The sequence below is a fragment of the Castor canadensis genome, chromosome 5, assembly GCF_047511655.1.
Source record: "Castor canadensis chromosome 5, mCasCan1.hap1v2, whole genome shotgun sequence".
Classification (NCBI taxonomy): domain Eukaryota; kingdom Metazoa; phylum Chordata; class Mammalia; order Rodentia; family Castoridae; genus Castor; species Castor canadensis.
This window is the reverse complement of record NC_133390.1, coordinates 68277464-68297161: the sequence shown is the minus strand read 5'-3', so window position 1 is coordinate 68297161 and position 19698 is coordinate 68277464. Positions and strand designations below refer to the sequence as shown.

At 40.1% G+C, this 19698-nt stretch overlaps 1 protein-coding gene across 1 annotated transcript; it reads right to left on the bottom strand.

Annotated features, from left to right (window-relative positions):
• Positions 1–6968: 6968 nt before the first annotated feature.
• LOC141423456 (V-set domain-containing T-cell activation inhibitor 1-like) lies at positions 6969–18265 on the bottom strand. Its single transcript, XM_074075229.1, has 4 exons — positions 18124–18265; positions 12953–13357; positions 11361–11645; positions 6969–7626 (listed from the first exon to the last, which is right to left on the bottom strand). Exons 1-4 carry the CDS (start codon positions 18263–18265, stop codon positions 7592–7594), a joined length of 867 nt encoding a protein of 288 aa, XP_073931330.1. The 3' UTR covers positions 6969–7591.
• Between the last annotated feature and the right edge of the window lie 1433 nt (positions 18266–19698).

Below are 19698 nucleotides of genomic sequence, written 5' to 3'. Positions count from 1 at the left end.
ATAATCTCATGGCTATATTATTGTTATATATTACTGATCTCATCCATCACACTTTGATTCTTTAAGTTTTCATTCTCAGAAGAAAATCCTAAACCCAGTTCGATGGATACCTTGTCCACAACCTCTTTTAAATTCTGACTAATTCTCCCAACTTTCCACCAGTCTCTGGAAACATTTTTCTACTGTTAGTGTGTAAGTTTAGGAAGTTAAAACTCATTGTGCTATATGAAGCACAACTGAGATGATAACTTTCATATCAAAATTTATTATTAGGAATAACTCAAATAAGTATAAATTGGTTTGATTAGTTTTAGAGCACCTGTGTCAAGTTCTCATCAGTCCTTGAATTATTTCTGAAATAAAACAAGATAAAGGAAAAATAGAATATGAATGAGTAGATAGATCTAAGCAGATTCTCTCAGAACCTTATCCAGCATGGATGTGGGATGTGAATACATCCATGGACTACTGATGCCAGGGTGTTTCGTGGTGTGATGCAGTAACCAAAATGTTACGGTCTAAATGGAGAGTCTTCCTGTCAATAAGAGTAATTTTTTCTAATTAACATTTTTAATTTTAAAAAGTAATATGTGTGTAAGGTAAGAAAGATCCCACATTGTATCAAAAATATAATAGATAAAATCATCCCCTTAGAGGGTGTGTGCACTTGTAACTGTGCTTATAGTTACCAGTTGGTTGCACCAATATACCTTCCCACCAAAAGTACATATACTAAGCATGTCCATTTCCTTACAGTTTTGCAAAAACTATGCCTTCAAACTCTGGCTAATGATAGAGGAAAAGTGGAATTTCTTGCTGTTTTATTTTGAACTTGTTGACTTTATTATCTCTTCTGTGAAATTAAGCATCTTTCCATGAACTATTGGTTACCATCTTTTTCTTTCTTTTCCTTTGCTCACTTTTCTGTTGCTTGTTGGCCTTTTACTTACTGGTTCTTTGTCATGAACTGTTTGTGTGTTATAAATGTGGCAATTACTTTTTCCCCCAGTTTATTTCCTCCTTTTGACTTTATTTATTGTATTCTTTGTTTTGTTGAAAACTTTACTACATAATATAACCCAATATATCTGTCTTTTCCTTTCTGTCTTTAAGAGAAAGCAGCTTTGAAATCTGTGCCATTGCTGAAGCCTAAGGCCAGAAAACAGCCAGAGCAGAACTCTAAAGTTCTAAAAAAGAACACAGAAAATGTCCACTCAAGGGGAGGACAGAATGTGACATGCAGTCATCATCAGAATTAGAATTTATCCACTAAATCTAAGGTTGCAATCAAGGGAATATTTTAATATTTGCCAGCTATACATCAGACAAAAGACTGATAGCCAGAATATACAGGGAGCTCAAAAAACTAAACTCCCCCAAAATCCATGAACAAATAAAGAAATAGGCAACTGAACTAAACAGAACTTTTTCAAAAGAAGAAATTCAAATGGCCAAAAGACATGAAAAAATGCTCACCATCTCTGGCCATAAAGGAAATGCAAATCAAAACCACACTAAATTTCACCTCACCCCTGTTAGAATAGCTATTATCAAAACACCAACAACAACAAATATTGGAGAGGATGTGGGGGGAAAGGAACCCTCATACACTGCTGATTGGAATGCAAACTAGTACAACCACTCTGGAAAACAATATGGAGGCTACTTAAAAAAACTAAACATAGACATATGATCCAGCAATCCCACTCCTAGGGATATACCCAAAAGAATATAACTCAGGTTACTCCAGAGGCACCTGCACACCCATGTTTATTGCAGCACTATTCACAATAGTCAAGTTATGGAAACAACCAAGATGCCCCACCACTGATGAATGGATTAAGAAAATGTGGTATCTATACACAATGGAATTTTATGCAGCCATGAAGAAGAATGAAATCTTGTCATTCACAAGTAAATGGATGGAACTGGAGAACATCATCTTAAGTGAAGTTAGCCAGGCTCAGAGAACCAAAACTCCTATGTTCTCCCTCATATGCAGACTTTTGATCTAAAACAAATGCAGTAATATTATTAGACTTGGGTCACATGCTAAGGGGAGAACACATATAGGAGGAATAGGGAAAGGTAGGAAACCCAAAATTTGAAAGTGTTTGATGTCCCCACTGCAGAGGAGCTAAAACAGTAACCTTAAAACGACAGAGGTCAATATGGGAAGGTGACCAAGAAGTAGTGAAGAGGTCTGGGAGAAGTGAATCAATTCAGGTTGAAATACACTTGTATATGGAAGCAGTGCTAGGAATCTCTCTGTATAGCTATCGTTATCTCAACCAGCAAAACACTATGTCTTTCTTATTATTGCTTATGTCTACTCTTCAACAAAATTGGAGAAAAGGGCAGAACAGATTCTTCCTGGAAGTGAGGGGGGTTGGGAGGAGAGGGAGGGGGCAGGGGCAGAGGGGAGAAATGGCCCAAACAATGTATGCACATATGAATAAATGAATAAAGAAAAAAGAAATCCTTCCCCCAAAAAAGGGAATATTTCAGAACAGAATATTCTACTTGGAATAAGAATAGCACAGACCACAATCATTCTAAGATCCATTTCTATTCTATGATTGGTTTAGAGAGATTTCCAGTTCTTTTGTGAGGGTAAAGTGGAGACTAAGATCAATCCTCTTTATGCTCACTGAGCAAATAGTTTGTGGGTCTCTACTATGTTTCGGGCATTTTCTAAATGTTTTGATAAGTGCTTGGATTCATTAAGGATCAAGGAAAAGAAATAATGAACTCTGCCTGTGGAGCTCACATTCTGGGAGGAAGAGACAGATAATAAACAGGTAAGCTTATGTTCCAAGATGATAGGACAAGGCATAGCAAGAAGGGAGATTGGTAGAGTGTGGAACAAGGAGTATCTTGATTTGTAATTTTAAGTAGGGTTGAGACAGGCCTCATTGAGAAAAGTCAGCAAAGTCTTGGAGCTGAGGAAGTAAGATGGGTGGTGTCTGAATGCAGGAGCCAATGCAGAAGTTAGTTTGGCAGAGCTCAAGAGAGGAGAGACAGAGTGACAGGTACAGACACACAGATGAATGGGAAGGTGGGAGTAAGGGATTGAGGAGGAGGGGAGCATATTTTAAGATCCTAAAAGGCCATGCAGGAAACAATTTATCTTCTACTCTAAATGAGGTAAGAAGCCTTTTTATAGGTTATTAAAGGAAAGTAAGTGGGTAGCCACCACAATGGCTCACACCAGTAATCCTAGCCACTCAGGAGACAGAGATCAGGAGAATTACAGTTTGAGGCCATTCTGTGCAAAATGTCCATGAGACTCAACCAATAAAAAGCTGGGTGTGGTGGTCCATCCTAGGAATAGGCGACGTACAAATAGGAGAAGCATGGTCCAGGTCAGCGTGGGTGTAAACATGTTGTTATGGAAACAGGAGATGAGTGTTATGGAGTCAGCAATCATGGAAGAGTTCTCTAAATTATATCTTAAGGCTGGACATTGTGGGCACACTTGTGATCCCAGCATTCACAGGCAGAAGTAGGAGGATCTCAAGTTTGAGGCCAGCCTGGGCTACATAGTGAAACCCTATCTCAAAAAGAAAATAAAAAGCTGAAATCAGAATGAGTAGAACTTCCCCAGGTCCATTCAGGGGAAGAAGCACATGCAGAGATTCAGAGATACATGACAGTCAATAAGAGCTCTAATTCAGACCTCAATCGGACTCCCACTCTGTCACTTACTGTTGTATCACATCAGGCAAATTAGATTCTCTGTGCTTAAAGTTTCTCATCTAGAAAATGGAGATAATAGTAATCCATGTTGTTATGAGAATGAAATAGGGTTTAAAACTAAATAGGGTTGTTATGAGAATGAAATTACATTAAATATACTTTAAAAACTTAAAGTGCCTCATGTGCTAAATATTAGCCTTTGTTATTATGGCAGCGGTATCCTTTTCTAGAGAAGAAAGGTAACAGTAATTCTTCAGAAGATTGCTGTGTAGATTAAATGAAATAAATATCTAAAGGTCCTGGTACATAGTCATCACTGTTAGCACTGTTACATAGACTGATGGTATTTACACATGATTTTGTACAGACTGCATCCTGAGAACGATGGGGAGTTAATGAAGGTTCAATGACAGGAGAACGGCATGATCAGATTCAGCTGAAGAAAGAAAATTTTACATCAGATACAGCACAGATAGGAGTGCGGCAAGACATAGCAGATGAGTTAGGAGACTATTTCAGGAACGAAGTGGGAAATTAAGATGATGTGAGCTAAGAGAATGACCTTAGTGATTAACAGAAGGTTAAGGAGGTCATCGGGAGGAGCTGGCTCTTGACTACCTATGGGAGTTGAGGTGGAAGTAGTGGTCAAGAATGGTTCCAAGATTCTGGCTTGACCAACTTCATAGATAATGGTGTTATTTTCTGAAACTGGGAAGTGGGCAAGAGAACCTTGGCTGGGGAAGGAAGCAATGGAATTCAGTTTTATATAGGCTGAATATGAGTTGCCTTGAGACAACCAAATAGAGATGTCCTGTGAGCAGTTGGATAGGAATATTCTGGAAGAGATCTGGGTGAGAAATATAGATCTCTAGATTAGACAGAGGGAAATGTTATTCTTGTCTGGGGACAAGATGACCCATGGATAATGTATCAAGTGAGGAAAGAGAAAAACGTGAGTTCTGTAGGCCCAACACGGTCTCACTATATAGCCTAGGCTGGTTTTAAACTCACAATTCTACTGCCTCAGTCTCCTGGGTGCTGGGAAGAAAACTCTTTGGAGAAACTCTGGATGTGTATTTTTCCTCTGCATCCTCAAGGTCTCACCAACAAAAAAGCATAATGGAAAAAAAAAAAGGCACAACAGGTCAGATTTATATATGAGAGCATTGCATGTGGAGACTCCAGAAGAGAAATGATGCTATGGATCCTTTTGAGAAGTAAAAACTGACAAGGAACTACCACCCACATATCAAATTCAGTAAAACAACTTTACTGAAAAACAGGTCAAATAAACATAGTAGGAAAAAAGAAATGCACTCAGATGGTTATCTCTGGAACGCACAGGTCTTATCTGACCTGTGGTCAGGTAAGAAACATGCCAATGGTGAGGACCTGTAAAAAGAATCCATTGCCAGAAAAAAATAAGAAAAACAAGATGGTGAATGAAATAAGAATAAAATATTTAACCGAGAAACCTATACAAAATTGTCAAGAGAATGAAATTAATTTGAAAGGAAATTTTTGCCTGCAAAAGAAAAGAGAACTTGTCCTCCTAATTCCCATCCTTAGCAGAATTTATCATTTTTCAAGGAGCTGGGACAACTCAAAACAAAGTTTGTTCCAAAATTCCTTCACTAAACTTCATAATCAAAGTTGATAGCCAATAATTTTTATAACTTTATATATTCTTTGCCTTTCATAAATGCCAGTCATTCTTAATTTCACATTCCAATATCTTCCTATTTGACCTAAATCAGAACAGTGTTCTTACTGTGATTCATACTACACCAAGAGACAACATAAAGTAGTGTTCAGCAACCAGGCTTTCTTGGTTTAAACCCAGCTCTGCTCCTCTTATGCTCCTGGAAGTTATTTAGCCTCTCTGTGCCTCAGTTTCCTCTCTGTGCATAGTACTAGTGCCTACTTCATTCTTTTTTCATTTTTAGTATTAAATTAATAATGTATATTAATTTAAAATAGTTCTTGACACATTGAAACTACTATGTGTCAAGTATCATTATCAGCACTGATTATTTTCACCTATTATGCATTCTGTTAATTCTTACCATGACCTTGTGAAAAAGATGTTTCACAAATAAGGAATGTGAAGTTCATAAAGCTTAAGAATGTGTCCAGAAGTACATAACTAGCAAGGAAGAATCAGGGTTGAGCTTTATCACAATGTTTTCCTTCATTTTAAAGAGTGTTACATCAACATGAATCATTAGTTTGTACTCAGTGTACTCTATAAGGTAATTGCTGAGCACACAGAACTAATTTACACATTCCTCCACGTAGTTCTAACATCTGTCTGCCTCTCCTCTCTCCTTGGTTTCTTTTAAATAGATATGTGAGTGCAATTTTAGGCCAGGCCCCTGAAGGTCCCTAAAAAGTGATCTTAAAGCTAGTTTGGTCCCCCTCAAAGATGCTACAGCCAGGGTGAGTTCCCCCCACCCCCCCAGCAACCTTTAGCCTCACCTCAAAAGTTTGACCTGGTGAAAACTTACCTTAAGAATGTGGACACCAGACCTGTACAATTGCACAATTCTCTCTGGTATGCCTCCTTTCTGTGATGTCCTTTGCGAGGGTTTAGAAGCAAACAAATACTTTATCTCCAGTGAAATTATTTTATCACCTGAATCCAATGATCCAAAAAATGAGTGTTTTCTACCAATTAGAATGTCTAATTTCTGGTTCCTGAACAGTTTTCATTTTACTTACTCTTCCATTACCTTTTTCTTCTCTCTTCCATAACCCAAGCTTAATTCTTATAAGCCCAGCCAACAGTATTGATATTGCCACCCCCAGACACAAAGAAGGATGTCATTATCCATTTGTGTTGCTATAACAAAATACCATCATCTAGGTGGTTTATTCACCACAAAAATATATTGCTCACAGTTCTAGAGGGTGGGAAGCCCAAGGTGAAGGTACTGACAGATTTGGTGTCTGAAAACAGTCCCCTCTCTGCTTCATAGACAGAACCTTCTTGTTGTGTACTTACATGGTGGAAGGCACAAGGGACCTCTCTGGAGCCTCTTTTATGGGAGTACTAATCCCACTCATGAGGGTGCTGTCCTAACGACCTAATCACTTCACAATGGCTCTATCTTCTGATACCATTACTTTGGGTGTTAGGATTTCTCCAAATGAATTTTGGGCAGACACAAACATTCAGAGCATAGCAGAGGAAAATCTGTTTACAAAAACCATAGAGATAAAAAAGATTTAGAAGGTGAGCTGTAAAAGCAATAAAGATTATAAAGTCAATTGGACAAGTCAGAAAAGTTTAAGGGTTTGCCTCACCTTTGAATCTGTAAGATTTCCATAGCCTTTGTTCCATAATGCCTAGAGAAGAGTTTAACAAACATAATAATCTCTATGCTTAATAATTTTAGGAAGATACCTCATTCTCAGGCTCTTCTTCATGTCAGCAAAGTGCCCATGTAGCACCATTACCAAAAACAAAACAAAAATCTGGCTTAGAGAAGTCACAGAGCCGACTTCCTCTGCTCTGAACTCCCCCAACAAGTCATCCATCACCAAAGCACACACCAAGGAAATAGACACCAAGTAAATAGTTCATCCAGCTTTTAATCTTCTTTCTCTTTACACATAGGAGTTTTTGAGTCCTGCTTAGAATTTAACATGTGAGAAGCATGAGATCAAATAAAAGTAAATCTTCTAAATAAAACAGACCTAAAAGAGGCAAATTATGGGAACTCTTACCATTTTAGCTAATGTGTAACACACTGGGCTTGTTACCTCTTTACTTCTTTCTGTTTATGATAAGTAGGTGTCTAGGGCAAAAAGATCATCATCCAAAAGAGAAACCAGGGGTTCTGCTGGCTAAAGGCAAGACAGGTCCTAGAGTAGGTGCTGTCCAAATCTCTTAATAGTAGTTATGTGATTTGGGAAACATTCTCTCTGGAAAAAAAAAACAAAGAGGGAGGTAGAAATTTTGTGTTAGAGGCAACCCTGCATTCTGTCATCATGAATTTCTTAAAGTCACACAAAGAGTAACAGTGGTAAACAATGAATTCTTTGTTCCCCCTTTAGTGGCAGTAGAAGTCTTCTAAAGGGTTCTGAGAACCCTCCAAGGGAAGCTCCCTTAGGAAGAAGGAATTCATTACAGTTCTGCATTTGTAGGAAGAGATTTTAATTCGCCCATTCAGGCATTCATTCATTCATTTATTCAAAAATTACTGTTTGGTGAGCAACTGGAGAAGAGAAAAGACAAGAGAATGCTATGGTATTTCTTTCCAACTTTTTGAGAGAAAAGGAAACATAGTGACAGAGGCCCAGGGCCTTAGAGTAGCCCTTCCCTGTCTGTAGGCCTATGGGCCTGGAACACATGGAAGAGGAGTTGATTTCAAGTCAGCAAATTCTACCACATTTCAGTAAGCTCTGGAAGAAAGTCATCCAGCCAAGGAAAGACTGTGGCCACTTGTTAGTTAGCTTGTGAGCCCAATGGGGAGAGAGGGAAGAGGATGTTCCTCAAAAAAACGAATCACACGGTGTGGTGTTTCTATTTGAAAGTTCTAAGTTATGCTATATCCCTGGGCCCACAATGATAAGCTTCAGGAGTTAAGAAGGCATACTAGAGTCCATGGAAGAGAGCACCCTTGAGTGGTAATATGCACAGCTGAACTGCTCCACCTGGCTGTCCTGCCACTCATTCTCAAAGTTCCACACCATTACCCACAAGAATCAAAAGGGAATCCCAGAGTTCCACTTGTTCCTGAGAAGTCTGCTCCACTGTGGCCCTACACCTCCATCCATAAGATCCGTAAGAGTGGAGAGAGGACTACAGAGCTCTGTGTGGTCCTGGAAACACCCACCTCTGTCCGCCACATTAACAGCTTTGTCATTATGGTCTGTGTTGAGCCTACAGGTCTCCTCTCATCACATCTTTTTCCCTATTCATATTTATCCATACAGCCCAACACCTATTTTCCCTTCATCTCATGGACCCTGAACCCTACATGGCTCCATAGCTTTTATTTTCCAAGACCATCTGCAACCCATTCCCAAATTCTGAAATTCTTCTACTATGTCCCTGGAACCTGTTATTAACCTACAAATCCCTTGTATTTTCATCTTGTGTTATCATTTCCCTCCCCCCGCCTTCTTCCTCTAACTGAAGATTGCCTCTCTGTGAGGACACTGTCTCCTCCATACTCCTTTCAAGTAGTGCTGCTTTTCTTTCCAACATCCTTCATACAGTGGAGTAGGTAAATTCCTTACTTCTCATTATAGCTTCCAGATAATTCTCCTTTACAAATTTCTAGCTTAAAATCGAATGTCATTAGACTTTACCACCCACTACCTTTCCATGTTACAGTTTTCTGTCATCCCTCTTCTCTCCCTCACCATTCCTTGATTTTATCTGCTATTCTGCCTTCCCTACCTTATTTTTCCCTGTAGGACTATTCACCATCTGATATGCTGCATAAATGTTTTACTTTATATTGAAATATAATTACATACAGAAAAGTGTGTGTGGATATCCAATCCAATTACTTTTCACACACTAAATACAACCACATAACCAGCACCCAAGTCAAGAAACAGGATACCAACACCCTAGAAGTCTCCCCATCCTTGCTCCCAGTCCCTTTCCTTCTCCCAAAGCCTAAGAGTTACCACTATCCTGACTCCTCACAGCATGGATTAATTTTTCCTGGTTTTGTATTTCATGTAAATGCACTTATATGGTGACACACTATACATTTTAATGAACTGTTCATTTACTACTGGCTTCTCCCCACTGCCAGTATATAAGCTTCACAAGGGCAGGAGTTTGTTTTGTTCACTGCTGCATCCCCAATACTTAAAAGAACATCTGGCACAGAGTTGGAGCCCAATAAATATTTGATGCTTAAATGAATGAAATATTAAACAAATGGAAATAAGAATAAGAGAGTTAAGAAGGGGCTTCAAGTCTGAGCCAAATCTTGAAGAATGAGCAGGAATTCATGAGGCAGATCAAGAAAAGAAAGGTATTCTGAGAGAGGCAGTCTGTACAAAAGCATGGCAGTAGAAAAAAACAAACACAGTCCAGAAACCACAGGAGTCAATATGCTCAGAGAAATGAGCTATGTCCGTGTACTCAGAAACAGTAGCTACAAGGCTGGAAAAAACAGGCAGAAGCCAGATCTCTAAGACCATCTATAAATAAATACATGACAAGAGGTGAAGAAAAGTAGAATACAGGGGCTTTTCAGGTATTTCTGGGACCTTTTCTTTTTAGGGTGTTGAAAATTAAAGGGATGAAAAACAGAATTTCTTTGAAGTCAACTCGTTAATAATGTACCCTGGTGTTCTCAGAAGAGAGTCTGGGGCCCACTGTAATGTTCAAAGGCTTCTAACTGCTCCTGAATATGTGGGAAAGAATTAAAAGTCTGGGGAATAAGTAGGCCCCTCTTCTTTTTCCTTTGAAGGAAAGGTCAGCTCCAGTGGGAAATTTAAGTTTATGAGTCTGCCTGGTTAGTCTTGTTATACTGGACTGTGGCAAGGAGCCAGGAACTCTGCCTTCCTCACCTATTGAACAGGGCTTAGAGCAGGTGGCACCCCATTCCCACAGGGAGGAGTAGGACCAAGATGCTCTGGGTGTCTTCACCACACCCTAGGTGTCATGGCCGACATCAGTGGTTGTCAAAATTGAGCATAGGTCAGAATCACCCAGAGGCCTTTTTAAAACATGAATTGCCAGGCCTATCCCCAGAGTTTTGTATTTAGCAGGTAGCAGATGGGGCTTGAGATTTTGCATCAACAAGCTCTCAGGGGGTGCCAGTATAGCTGGTTTAGGATGACGTGTGGAGAACCCTACACAATGCCAGCATCCTAAACCAGGCAAGGAGTTCTTTAGCATCTTCTTTCTCTTCTCCCAGAGAGGTTGGAATGGTCCATCCCTACCATCTCTGACCAACTTTTCTTTTTTTTTTCTTTTTTGAGACAGATTCTCACTATGCAGGCTAGGCTGGCCTGGAACTCGATATATACCCCACATTGGCCTTGAAGTCCAGATCCTCCTGCCTCAGCCTCCCAAGTACTGGGATTGCAGGTGTGCAATACCGTGCCTAGCTGGCAATTTTTCCATCTCTTAAGTGTAGAGTTTCCAAATAAAATACAGGAAACCCAATACACACGTGGTACTATTTATTGGGTTATCTGAAATTCAAATCTTGTGCTAATTAACTACATTCTTAGTCAAATTATTTAACTTCTTTGTTTCCTCATATAGAAACGGGATAGTAATAACACTTACCTTGCAGGGTTGAGGTAAGGACTTAAAATGACATATGTGAAGTACCAGGCAGTGGGGAGAAGCTGATAAATGTTTTCTACAGCTACTCAGGCTATCACATCATAAAGCTGGCCTTAGCCAGGAACAGAAGCCTCATCAATAATGACAGTCACATCCATCAGGGTGAAAGCTGTCAGTCCCTGAAGCACAGTCTTTTTTCAAATCCAGAGAGACTCTACCTCACCATCTTCTCTGACCCAAGGCTACAAGCTTATGTTCTTGATGTTTCTTTAAATCCCCAAAGTGCTCAGGAGTGCCTGATACACTTGGCATTCAGTACGTATTAATGAATGATGGCATCTTTGTGGTGGGATGCAGCCTCTCTCATGCTTTCTCTCAGATTTGTACTTACTCGGGTACTTCCGGATGACTCTGAAGGGCTGATTGTTCTCATCTGTCTCTGCTATGCGGCAGACATACTTCTCATTTAACTTGACCGGGTATTTGAGGACAGAGAACACCCTGTATAAGCCATTTATCTGCTCCTCCAGGACCTCCACAGTACTGTGGTTGCTCAGGTTCCTCTCTGCCCGGTCCGTCCAGGTCACATTGGGAGTAAAGTACCAGCCCTTGGAGATGCATGTAGTCACATCCTCATCATCAATCTTGTCAAACTGCACCTGTGGCACTTCAAAGTCTGGTTGGAAAAAATAACAAAATAATTAGCTCTTTTTTTTTTTTTTAATTTCAGCCCCAGGAGGCTCAAAGTAGCAGGAATCTTGCCCCTTGGTTTTTACATTAACTTGACCTTGTGGAGGCAATATGTTTTGGGGTTCATCATAGCTAAAACTTTGGACCAAGTACATAGAGAGAACAGAATATACATGTGCTCCTACACTCCAGGTTTCACCTACCACCAGTCTTTATTTTTGGAATCTTCCTTTCTAAAGATAGGTTCATTCCAGACCCTCCACTGACCTCAGATACCCTGCTGAGAATCACAGAAGATAAGGAATGATTCTTACCACTGCCACCTTCCCAACTTTCCAACTCTTATCCTAAAGGAATTCTGCCATGCAGAACCCCAAACCCCATGATATCTCTTGTAAGAAAAAAGAGACCTCTCCATACCCTGTGAAGGGAAGAGATCCCTGGGGCACTATGGTGATCTATGAACCCAGTCCAACCTAGAGATTAAGCGCGAGAAAAGTGAAGCTTAGAAAAACTAAATGACCCCATTGAGGAGCAAATAAAGTAATCTAAAATTGGCAGACCACTATGGGAAGGGGACCAGGAAGTAGCGAAGAGGTCTGGTAGAAAAGAACCAATGTGGGTTGCAATACACAAGTGCTGGAAGCAACGCCAAGAATATCTCTATATAGCGATCTTTATCCCAAACTAGCAAAAACAATATGTCTTTCTTATTATTGCTTACATTTTCTGTTCAACATAATTGGAGAAGAAAAGAGCAGAACAGGTTCTGCCTAGAAGTGAGGTGGGGGGTGGGGTTTAGGGAGAGGCACAAACAATGTATAAACATATAAGCAAATGTAAAAACAATAAAATAAAAGAAGAAAAAAATTAAAAATAAATAAATTATTAACCTTGAAAAAAAAGAAAGAAAAACTAAATGAGTTGCCCAAGTTATCCAGAATTAGAACCTGGGCCTCCTGACTCCCAAAAAGGGTGTCCCCACTGTAGTACATATGAGTTCTCAGAGTCCTCAGGTGGACTATTATGTTATATCAGATTTGGGGGTTGAGGGGTTACAATTTTTTTTGCAGAGATTGGTATTAGCCTAGCACTGCTTTACTTGTGTTAATGAATGAGTAATGCACACAGACACAGAATCTTTTGTTTACAGCATATTTTCAGGGAAGATAATATGACTACAAGGAACCAACAGCAATTTGAGTAGAAGAGGAAAAGTGAGAATAATTAGAGCTTATCCTTGTGAACAGAGACAGAGTTTGCCAACAAGTTCATCGGATAAAATTCCTTTACCTTCTACTATTAGCTTAATGGTACTCTCTCCTCTTCCATCCGGTGTGACGGCTGAGCACTTGTAAATAGCTTCATCCATGAAATCCACGTTTCTTAGTAGAAGGGATAGAGTTCCCTCAGAAATTTCATCCTGATCCACAGAGACTCTTCCCTCATACAAGGGATTTTGATCTTCTAGTTGTTCTGTGTTATTATGAAATAGGTAAACCAACTTTGAGAAAATTTCAAAGAAGTCATAGTACCTGAAGAAGCGGTAATATTCATCATCATTGTCTACTTCATATTCTTCTGTGATGTCTTCTCTTTCCCAAGAAAACTCAAGATTTTCTGTGCCTTCTACAAAGGAGAAATGGCAGGAGAGGGTCACATCAGTGAATGGGTAGGCCCTCAACTCTTCTGCTGACACTGAAAATACCAAAGAAGAAACAAAGTTAGAAAAGACCAGCAACCACTGTATCAGGTGGGTTTAATAACTGATAAAAGAAATCACTCCAGCAATTTTAAGCAGCAAGGATTTAGTACAGGGAACTAGACATTTATAAAATCACTAGAAGCCTGGAAGAATGAACCCAAAGAAGGGCATGGAAGGTTTGACTTGCAATGTGTAACTGTGTTCTGTTCTCCTCCAGATTCTGCTAGGCTCAGAATGACACAACAGAGCAAGGCCTGCCAGAGTGACCGCTGCCTCTGTCTTTTTCTGGAAGCTAGTGAATCAGGAAGGCATCATCGCAGGTGTTGGCTCCAAAGACAAATTGTGTCTGCCAAACTCACATTGGCAAAGAAAAGATGCCTCGTGCACTCTAACCTTTCTCCCACATCAGTTGCCAGTTTAATCCTTGTGTAAATGTATCTGATTGGCAGAGCCAGAGTCACTCCCAGAACCCTGACTGCAAAGGAATTTTAGAAATGTTGTTTTTTACACTCCAGCTTCAGATATCCAGGCAGGCACATCAGACAGGCAGAAACAGATGTTCAGCAAATGAATCTATTCTACCTGCCACAAATACCTAACAGTCTGGACAGTTATTACCAGAAGGGCCTGCGGCTGAGGGGAATGCAGCCGGGTACTATGTCGTACTCCTAGAATCACCGTGTGGTCCAGCATCCTGGTGTGTTATAGCTGGAAGAAAGCTTAGAGGTTGCCACCCATGGCCAGTAAAGACCACAGGCATCTCCATCCCCTTCTCTACTTATAAATTAGGCCTCCAAATCAGCATTCTTCTGCCTAATGTCTCTCTTACCAAAAGACAAAACTGATTCCCAGGATCACTCAAGGTCACAAATTAAGATACCAGAAACACTGCAGAGAGAAACAAGATCTCTCAATATTTAAAGGAAATTTTAGGGTCACAGTTACCAAACTTTTGCGCCTATAAGATTAAATTCCTAATTTAAGAAAGAGAATAATGAGACTAAAGCATTATGAAGGGAGGGACTCCAATAAACATATTCTAAAAGCTTTTCTGGCCTGCATTCATTTAATCTGCGTATTTTGTTGAGGTGGGTGCTGTCATTTATTCTCAACTTTTTACTGAAAAAAACCAAGGTACCAGGAGGTGAAATAAGTTGCTCTCACACACACGACGTGTGCGTTGCAGACTGTGATTGGTGTCTGGCTCCAATCTCTTCATCTGATCTGTATTCTCTCATCTCCTAATAGTGGGGCCTCTTTCTAAACTTGATGAGCAAATCAATGATGAATGAAATAAATGAATCTAAAGGAAGGCAGGATGGAAAGAAAGAGGCCAGGGGAAACAACTTGTAAAACCTTTAAAAGGATGGATTTGCATATTTAAAAACAAGTGCTCTCTTGCTCAAAGCGTCAATTTTTTGATGTGATTATAATTTTTTTTTAAAGGCAGTGTTTTTTAAATCCTCACCTGAAGAACTGTAAATACAAGTTTTCGTTCTAAGTAACCCCTTACCAGTCATTTGGCATCAGCCAACTTACTTAATCTCTCTGAGTTACAGTTTCCCTGCACATAATTAGGATAACAACACCTGCCCAAGGGCTGTCATGAAATATCTTGGGATCTTAGGGACTGTTTTCATATGAGAGTGCCTGTCATTTTCTAGAGGGACAGAGGAGGAGAGCAGATGGATGGATACTTTAGTAAGCTGCCTCCACCCCAGTCTCTCTCACAAAAATATGTGGTTTACTCCTGAGGGGTCTTTGATCCTAACTTCCTGGGTTCTATACAGAAGGTCTTGCCACAGCTATACCCTTTCTGGCCCCAGGGGAAAGGGTCTCAGACTCAGGAATCCAAAGACACTAGCCATGAATCATGAAACATGATCTACTGAGGAGTGACTGGTAACAAAAAAGCAGCTTCTAACAGATGTGACCGCACAGCATCCTACTTGAATCTAAATAACTCTTTTTTTCTCTTTCCATCTAAATTATTTCTAGGCCACTGTGGGTTTTTTTTTTTTTTTTTTACTTCATATACATTTATTTATTTTATATATATATATATATGTATGTATATATATATATATTTTACTCATATGTACATACAATGTTTGGGTCATTTCTCCCCCCTTCCCTCTGCCCCCTCCCTTAACTACCCCACCCTCTCCCCTCTCCCCCCACCCCCTCACTTCTAGGCAGAAACTATTTTGCCCTTATCTCTAATTTTGTTGAAGAGAGAGTATAAGCAATAATAGGAAGGACCAAGGGTTTTTGCTCGTTGAGATAAGGATAGCTATACAGGGAGCTGACTCGCATTGCTTTCCTGTACATGTGTGTTACCCTCTATATTAATTGCTCTCAAACTAACCTTTTCTCTAGTTCCTGGTCCCCTTCTCCTATTGGCCTCAGTTGCTTTAAAGTATCTGCTTTAGTTTCTCTGTGCTGAGGACAACAACTGCTATCTAGTTTTTTAGGTGTCTTATCTATCCTTACTCCTCCCTTGTGTGCTCTCGCTTTATCATGTGATCAAAGTCCAATCCCCTTGTTATGTTTGCCTTTGATTTAATGTCCACATATGAGGGAGAACATACGATTTTTGGTCTTTTGGGCCAGGCTAACCTACTCAGAATGATGTTCTCCAGTTCCATCCATTTACCTGCGAATGATAACATTTCATTCTTCTTCATGGCTGCATAAAATTCCATTGTGTATAGATACCACATTTTCTTAATCCTTTCATCAGTAGTGGGGCATCTTGGCTGCTTCCATAACTTGGCTATTGTGATTAGTGCTACAATAAACATGGGTGTGCAGGTGCCTCTGGAGTAACCTGTGTCACATTCTTTTGGGTATATCCCCAAGAGCGGTATTGCTGGATCATATGGTAGGGCTATGTTTAGATTTTTAAGGAGCCTCCAAATTTTTTTCCAGAGTGGTTGTACTAGTTTGCATTCCCATCAGCAGTGTAAGAGGATTCATTTTTCCCCGCATCCTCGCCAACACCTGTTGTTAGTTGTGTTGCTAATGATGGCTATTCTAACAGAGCATTTTTTAATTTGTTTTCTGGCCATTTGAATTTCTTCTTTTGAGAAAGAAGAAATTCACTTGCCCATTTCTTTATTGGTTCATTAATTTTGGGAGAACTTAGTTTTTTGAGTTCCCTATATATTCTGGTTATCAGTCCTTTGTCTGATGTGTAGCTGGCAAATATTTTCTCCCACTCTGTGGGTGGTCTCTTCAGTTTAGAGACCATTTCTTTTGTTGAGCAGAAGCTTTTTAGTTTTATGAAGTCCCATTTATCTATGCTATCTCTTAGTTGCTGAGCTGCTGGGATTCCACTGGGAAAGTTCTTGCCTATACCTATTAACTCCAGAGTATTTCCTACTCTTTCCTGTACCAACTTTAGAGTTTGGGATCTGATATTAAGATCCTTGATCCATTTTGAGTTAATATTGGGGCCATTGTGTTTTTAGCCTCCCAAATTCTAAGGATCTGAGACAAAAGCTCAGCAAACAGCAGCTAATAATGTAAGAAAATACTTTGAAAACTACAAAGATACTATGAGTACCTAAAGCACTTTCTGTAGTACCTGGCACAGTGTGTTAGGTTGACAATATTACTATAATATATAAGATATTATTAGAACTAAGAAACGTATCTTCCTTATCCTCACCTGCATTCACATCCATTCCTTTTATGTATTAGGTTGGGCTTTTCTTGACTGTGAGTAATTACCAACTTATTTTGCCTTCGTGCCCTCTTATACACACACATGCATCAAGAAAAATGAGCCAGTAAATGTCGCCTGATGGGCCAGGCCTTGCACTAGCCTGAGTTATATCTGGAGCCTGAGGATGTCTTCAGGCTGCAATGACCTGTAAGACACAGACAGAACTGCTGTAGGTCCCCGAGAGATGACAAATGCCTGATGGTTGTAAGAGAACTGGATCACTGTGTGGAGTAGTTACATCACAGGGTTTGGATGCATAAGAGTTTTTAAAGAAATTTTTGCTTACAAACTACCAGTTAGCTGAATTACATTAACAATTCTAAAATTTATACCTTGCTTATCACCAACATTTTAAAGAATTGAGTGCAGAGAGTTCTATGAACAGTGTGTTGAGTGCTCAAGTAGATTTTTTAAAAGATCTGATCTGATTTCAAATATTCTGGATACTACAGTACAAATCAGCACTTGTCAGAGTCACTTGAAATGAAGGAGGGGTCTGGATTTTTTTTTTCTTTTGGGTTGGGGAGTTTATACTATAGCTACGAACAAGGTTAGTCATGCAGATATGGCCTCAATGGACAAACCAAATTGCGGAAGGGGCTTTTCTCATTTAAGAAAGAATGAACAATAACGCTGTGTCTGTTCTATTCTCCCATTTCTTTTCACCATTTCCTATAAAGCAAACACAGCAGGTATTTTCTCCTCATATTTAACAAATGAAAAAGACCAAGATTTAAAGAGAGTAAGTCATTTGCTTGTTTGCTTGCTTTTTTTCCTCTCCAAACCACTGTCTTTACTATCTCCAAAGCTGTTTCAAAAATGCAAAGTTTTTGCAAGATGACTCACCTGCACCATGAAGAAGTAGAAGTAAGCTGACTGACATCAAAAAGAAAGACATTCTGTGAGGAACAAAAAGGAAAGATGGAAACTTTACTTCAGCTAAGAAAGAGTGTGGGCCAGCAAAAGTAGAGCCACCTGCTGCGAGGAGGAGAAAGGTCCTTCAGGGACACCTCTAGACTCCAGGCCCACCTGAGTCCCCCTTAGTACTCCAGATGGGAATGTCGCCTAAGGCAGGTTCACTCAGGCGACCCTCTGCAGCTTTGTGTGTTTTGCTACGTGAACCTGGAATTCCATATTTTATCACATGCACCTCGATCTCTACATGAGTCATCCTTGAATTCCCTGGGATCCAGGATCAGCCCTAAGATGATACCAGTGACATCCTACACAATGCTCTCTGGCCTGTGTGACTGGTGCTTGGGCAAGTGGGAGGTGGAGGAGGTATAACTAACTAGAAGATGCATGGGTGTCTTGGGGAAGTTGTGGAGTGACACTTCCCAAGTGGAAAAAAATAACCAAGAGACAGTGCTAAATGACCCTGCCCAGCCAAGGATGCGCCTTATTGGGGATGACATTACTGGGCCTGGGACAGCTCTGGAAGGGGTAAAGGAAAGGTTCAGAGAATACTTGGCCCCTCAAGTAGCTCTAGCTCAAATGCACATCTGTATGTGGTTAAAGCCACTGATATTCCAAGTTGAATCTGGCCTCCTTCCCTGGTCTCATCTCTCACTACTCCCCCACATTAAGTCCCATCCCAATGTCATGATGCCATCCAAACCTTCTGTGCCTGCACTTCACACATCGCCCTGTCCTCATCAGCCCCCACTACTCAATTATTCAAAGCTCTGTCCACGTGGCTCTCTTGAAGCCATCCCCAACCCTAAATCCAGTTAATCATTCTTTCTTCATCTTAAGCGTACTTTTACGATTGCATTTTATTTATTTCTTTACATGTTCTTTTGTCCCTACTATTTCAAAGAAAGAAAGGTAAGATGACCATACACTTTCAGCGTATTATCTTGTCTCTTCCTGGTCTCTATTAAAGGAGAGGGAAAGAAACCTACCACAATTCTCCAGGTCCACCTGTGATTCATCATAATAATACCAACTGTAAGTCAAATGTTACAGGTATCTACTTTAATCTTTAGAATAAGCCTACGAAGTAGATACCATTATTATCTCCATTTTGCAGGTAAGCAAACCAAGGCAGAGTGTATAAAAAAATTCATCCAAGGGCACACAGAGCCAAGACTCTTGCATGCCTGTTAGGTTAGCTGAAGCTTATGCATTCCACCTCAATTCTGCCCTGGCAAACCTCTGCCATTCCCCCCCACATTGCTGGAAACCCCATCTCCCAGGGTGTCCACCAAGAGAACAGGAAGTCCACAGGCTGGTGAAGCAGCTGGCTTGTGGAATACTACAATATGTTTCTCTCCTGAAGGTCTGTTAGCCCTGGGAAAGAAGCGCTCTGTGGATTGAACATTAACAGATGCAGGAGTGTCTGCAGAACAGGAAGATAAAAGAGCAGCTCTTGCCAGCTGATGACCAAATAAAGCATTTGTAGGGTCACTAGGACAAGTAGAAAGTTCTGGTACCAAGCCTACGGACTCTAACCAGGAATATGACTCCTAACTGACATCATTCTATTCATTTAGAATTCCGTGACAGATATAGTAGAATATTTTAAAGACTTATCTGAAATAATACACATTTAAAAAGTAAGACGGCAGACAGCAGCTACCAGAGCTATAGATAGTTAACAGA